The sequence below is a fragment of the Brassica oleracea genome, chromosome C6 (assembly GCF_000695525.1).
Source record: "Brassica oleracea var. oleracea cultivar TO1000 chromosome C6, BOL, whole genome shotgun sequence".
Taxonomy (NCBI): domain Eukaryota; kingdom Viridiplantae; phylum Streptophyta; class Magnoliopsida; order Brassicales; family Brassicaceae; genus Brassica; species Brassica oleracea.
In genome coordinates, this window is record NC_027753.1 from 16322628 (window position 1) to 16328555 (window position 5928).

The 5928-nt window shown below is 32.4% G+C and overlaps 1 protein-coding gene across 1 annotated transcript in view; it reads left to right on the forward strand.

The window, feature by feature from the left end:
- Positions 1–5808, forward strand: part of LOC106297589 (probable serine/threonine-protein kinase At1g09600) — a 10270-nt gene extending 4462 nt beyond the window's left edge. Inside the window, exons 2-5 of the mRNA XM_013733797.1 lie at positions 2188–2359; positions 5254–5310; positions 5394–5493; positions 5584–5808. Coding sequence (XP_013589251.1) covers positions 2188–2359; positions 5254–5310; positions 5394–5493; positions 5584–5808 — 554 coding nt within the window. The remainder of the gene's footprint in view (positions 1–2187; positions 2360–5253; positions 5311–5393; positions 5494–5583) is intronic.
- The last annotated feature ends 120 nt before the right edge of the window (positions 5809–5928 follow it).

Consider the following 5928-nt stretch of genomic DNA (forward strand, 5'->3'; position numbering starts at 1 on the left):
AAATCAATAAATACAAACTCAAAATCCAATATCTTCTATTAATCAAAACAGAATATCTTCAATGTCGTATCTTTAATGTACCTATTAAATATAGAAACTGTAACCATAATTACACTAATTATAAGAATATATTTGATTCCAACCAATTGATCTATTACTTTGGTAATTGATTTGCTTGCAGAAGAGGAAACAATAAATTTAAAATTTATAAGAATATAAAGATATAGAGATTCCAACCAATTGCCTATATTTGGGTATGATTTCCGCATAATAAGCTTCAAATTTAACATTGAAAAAGATATAGAGATTTTTTTTAATCTTTTACCGACACAAACTTAAACAAAACGAAGAGTTAAATGTAATTTTTTTTTGTTACACTTCCCGGAAAAAAACGGTTACAACATGGGCTTTCATAATATGGTCTTTTAACATATTAATGTTATGGACATTTAATAATTATCTTGACGAAAAACAAAAACTATAAATAATTTATTATTAATAAAATTATGAAATTATTTACAATTTGATGACTAATTCATCGCCCTTTTTTATATGTTAAATTTTTCATAGAAGTTTAAAAATCATTTTATTTTCTTTAAACATGTATAACTAATTTATAATCTTTTATGCCATACTAAGTCATAATATAATATTTTTTCATATATTACATTAGTATCCATTGCTTTTATATATCGTATACAATTTTTTAATTACGTCTATTTGTTCAATTTTATATGATATCGAATATTCATCGTAAATAGATGGTTTAAAATGAAAAAAAATTATTTATGTGGTGAATATAATACATCAAATATTACAAATACATTATTTAGTTAAATAAATAACCAAAAATCGAAAATTCAAATCCGCGCTGGCGCGCGGATCAGGGTCTAGTTAGGGTTTAAATTGAACGCACCAAACGAGTGAGAGATATCGTTCGCAGATTCATCGGATGGTCGTTTTCCAATTACTATAAAGACTGAAAGACATAACTAGTAATACCATTCACCATGCCTATTGACAAAGGCTATTCATATGGCCTTTGTAATCTTTGGTGATGGATGGTCAGATGGAGATTTTTCTTCTGGTTCTTTACCCTTTACTACTTGTACTATTCACTTCCCTGCAATATAATTTCTATTTCATCGTTTTTTTTTTGTATAATTACCTAATTTAATAAATGAAATGAAATGAAATGTATATTAAGTTACAAATGCAAAATTGTACTTATATGATATATATAGACTTCACACAGCTCGATACTTGTTCAAGTACACGCTTCCTATTGTTTGATGTGTCTTCTTGTACCGTAGACACGTTACTTTCATGAAATATATATAACAGTCTAACTCATAGTAACAAATGTACTATTTTTTACCTTCCCAGTTCTCCACCGGTTAAATATGTTACATATGTGTACTCTCTTTTCTCGGATGAAATCAGAATTTTATTTATCCTTAAAACACTAAGAGCATGTTTATAGGGAGCTCTTAGGTGGGTGTCTTAGTAAAATTAGGATTTAAAAAAAAAGAAAAATAGTAATTAAGAGAAGGGACGTTGCTTAAATAAGGGCTAGAACAACCGTGTCTTAGAAACACATGTTCTAATTGTATTGGCCAGAGATTTTGAGAAGGAAACAAAAAAACGTTCCCTACGAAGAAAGAAAAGTCGACACCCTTTGGTTTCTCTATCTCCCTCTCTCTGGTGCTCCCGGACGAAGAAAATCGCATGCTGAATCGAAAGGTAAAGCTTTATTGTTTTGTTTTTGTGTTTAAATCCTTTGATTATGTGTTTGAATCATTCAATTATGTGTTTGAATCTTTCACTGAGATTCTTATAAACTATGAGAGATGATGATTTCGAAATTCTTTTTTTATGATTATTGCTGGATGTGAGTCGACCATCCGTGACAGAAGCTGAAAGGTTGAAGCTTATCTCCAAAGGATGTGGTCCTAAAACCGTAGGCATGTGATCTTTTTGGTTCAGTTAATTTGTAAAAGAAAAATGATCTGATTGGTTTTTAACCACGGTATGGACCAGATTGTGATCCTCTGTTTGAAGCCACGGTATGGGCCAGATTGGTTTGGCCATGTCTCCACTGAGCAACAACTCTCTATAAAATCTAAACTTCCTTTAGAATAAAAAGCTTGGGGCTTTTTGTTAAATTTGTTTCATTGGATGTTGTAGGTGAGAAGGGAAGGAGAATCAGGGAGTTGACATCTCTTGTGGAGAAGAGATTCAGGTTTCCTCAAGACAGTGTTGAGCTTTACGTTGAGAAGGTTGCCAACAGAGGTCTCTGTGCCATTGCTCAGGCTGAGTCTCTCCGTTACAAGCTCCTCGGTGGACTTGCTGTTTGCAGGTATGTACATTTCATAAAAATAGATGCAGTGTATCTGTAAAACCATGTTAGAAACCTGATAGCTTCACATAGTGATATCATCACACATTATAATGTGGAACCAGTTACTTGTTGTGTGTGTAATATGGTACGAACTGATGAATACAAACATTATAATTTGTTTCCTCTGTAGCCCTTCTGTTCTCTTCTTTTGATCTCAGTTGCAAGCTTTTTTAGGGTCGTGTCCGAGTGTTAAGATAGCTTTCCTTGTTGTAATGATCTGAGTTGCTTGCTTTTTGTTTCTCTTTTGGTCTGAGATTGTAATATAATCTGAACTGCAAGCTTTTCTTTCTAGTTTTGGTCTGAAGTTGTTAACTTATAATGATCTGATCTCTGTTGGGATTTGAGCTGTGAGTGTCTTTTGATCTCTGTTGTTGCTGGTGAGGTTTCAATCTATAACTTGTAATAATTTTTTTATTTAAAACCTCTAATTAAGAACCTACCAATAAAGCACTAAAATTAAGGATCTCTTAACAAAAAATTTTAACTTCACTTTAATACTTTAAAAATTACTAAGAACTCTTAAATGGGTTCCCCCAATAAACATGCTCTAAGTCAGGATACAAATATGAAATCTCAAAAAAAAAAACAAAGATTAAAAATCAAATTTTCTAAAACAAGTTATTACATAAACAATAATATGTGTTATTTGCTAATGAAAATAGAACAAGGGAAGTGAATTCAATGATGCTTCTCAAAGTAAAAACTTACTGTTCACTCTGTTATTTTTCTTTTCATAAACGAACTTCAGTTGATGCAAATTGTGTGTTTAGCTAGAAACTCCAACCTAAGATTCATATTTACACATTGCATAGTGAAACCCAATGCTTCCATGAAATCTTGTTGCCATGAATAGATACCAACTCTTTCGTATCCAATACTTTCTACCAAGATTTTGCTTTAACTTTATCCATCCGGTTTGATAGTGGCGAAAATTTAGTTAATTATTTTCCACATTCCAGATGTGTTTTATCAAACTCATCGACACCCGCTGAATTACTATATAGAAGTCTAAAACCATCCCACCAAACATATGATATGTAAGCATCCGTATGCTTGACCAATAATATATGGTGATTGTGATGCTGTAGAAACTACTGCATTTGCTGAGAACAAAGATTGACATTCTCCTTTCTTTAGTTCTAGTGGTTCCTTGTTAATTCTTCTGAATAGCTTGTCATTTTGAGATTTCCAAAAATACCAATTTTTTCAGATCTTCAATACTGGCATGAATACTCGAAATCGGGAAAAAATTTAGACTGGAAGGTGTGGCCGATAAAGCCCATGTTTTTAAAGCTGGCGGGTATTCGAAGATATCATAAGTGACAGATTCATTGGTTTTCCCACATCTAAAACATTGGTCATCATATCACATATGACGACGAGCTAGATTTCTTGGTACAGTTACATGTCATGTCATTAAGTGCAATATAAAATGACACATCTTCTAAGAGCATGTTATTGTAGGTTTTTTAGGTTGATCACTTAGCGTAATATAAGATACGGTCTCTTAGCTTTAAATAAAAAAAAAATAAGAAACGTCTATTAAATAAGAGATATAAGAGACGTCTCTTAGCTTTTTTAGTTAAAAGTTAAGAGACCGTATCTTATATTACGTTAAGAGACCCAACTTAAGAGACCTGCAATAAACATGCTCTAAGGAGCCTTAATTTTTCAAGCAAGGTTTTGGAGCTTAGTGACACTGGGTTCCCAATAAACAACCTTATCTTCCTGATTTAGGATATATCTAACAATCAAATATCCTGACTTACCAATATAATGACCACTTTTCTTAAAACTCCAACAAAATGTATCTCAGTGAGTGGTTCGGCTTATTGACAAGCTACACATCAGCGATATGTCTTCTGGAATAACAAAATTCTCAAGCATCTCCACATCCCATTCCTTTTTGTCGCCTCTAGTAAAATCACTGACTGACAATCTCGGGTGGATAACCAGGGCATTAGGACCTGTTGAGCTCGCAGGTGTAGTCGGATCCAAGGATCTTCCCACATTTTAACCTCATGGCCTAAATGAATCTTTTGTCTATTCCGCAAGGATAATAATTATTGTGCAGTAGAAATGCTTGTCACACATAAAAAAAAAATTATATATAGTACTTATTCGCAAAGGCGAACTCAGTCTAAAATATACTTGCTGAACAAAAAAAACAAGCTAGCAAAAAAAAACTGGAAAGTTGAAAAACGAGTTTGCTTATTAATGTTATACTAAATCTACTTTTAAAATGACGTTCTGCATTAGTAAAAATAGTGACGTTTGGCAAATTAGAAAATGCTGATAACGTTAATATGTTCAGACAATCTAAGAAACTGGTGTAGTATTAATTAAAGGGAAAATTGGAAAAAAAGACACTTTCAAGTTAGATTTGTCTTTCTAAAACTTTAGTTACATCTTTTGTCATATTAAGATTTTAATTTCCATAAATACTATTATACCCTCAAATTAATCTAAATTATATTATATTTATTATATTTAGATATTTCAATTAGATTTCTTAATATAATTTTATAAAATAAAAAGGCTAGAATAGATAAAAGGTATCCGTAGACCTAAATACCTTCTTGTCTTCTCCGCCTATCTCCTTCCTCTCTTCAATGGTGATTCACCGTTCTTCATCGGCTAGAACTCATAGTCTCATATCTATGTATCTTCTTTTCTATTTATTCTTCTCGTTTTACCCTAATTTGTTTTTCACTTTATTCCTCTTCTCCTCCCTACCTTCAACATGTATCAATGGCGATTTAGGGTAAGTGAAGAATCCTTGTTTCTTCATCGTAAATCATTAATATTTTCGTTTCTAATCTCATTTTTGCCTTACTCCTCTTTGTTTTTAGACTTAATCAACCAAAAAAGGTAATTGACGTGAAGCTTCGAAAAGAGGAAGCAAGAGGGTAAGATCCAGATTTTGCATAAACATGGCTCTTTTATGTCTTAATGAACAATGATGCATCGAATTTTCCTCTTTATTAACCAGAAATAAAGGCAGTAAACAGAATGAGTCAAAACAAATATCTAGAAAATCCAAAGTTGTGTCTGCTTCAGATGCCAGTGCCGAGTTACCAGCATCAATACAAGTATGTATAATCATTCTAGCATAATAGATATACTGTATGTTTGTATTCATGGAATCTTAACTTTTCAGTTTTTGATCTTGTTTGTAAAAGAAACGTCAAGGGGAGAATAACCAGACAAACATGAGTGAAAAGTTCAATCCTAATGAAGATGCAGCAATGAAGAGTGTTATGATGAGGGGTTTGAATCGGTCTCCTCCTCTAAGTAAAGAACTGATGATGCAATGGTCTTTTGTTCAACGTGAATCCCCCCAGTTGACAAAGTTCTCAGACTCGGTAGCTGCTAGAGATGCATCAGATTTTTCTATAGCGAATTAACGGTGGTTTAATAACAAAAAGATGGTGATGGGCCACCACGTTTTTCTGGTTAAACCCAAATATTTTACAAAAGAGAGATCCACCAGTGAGAACATCTTAACCATAACTGTCTTTGTTTTG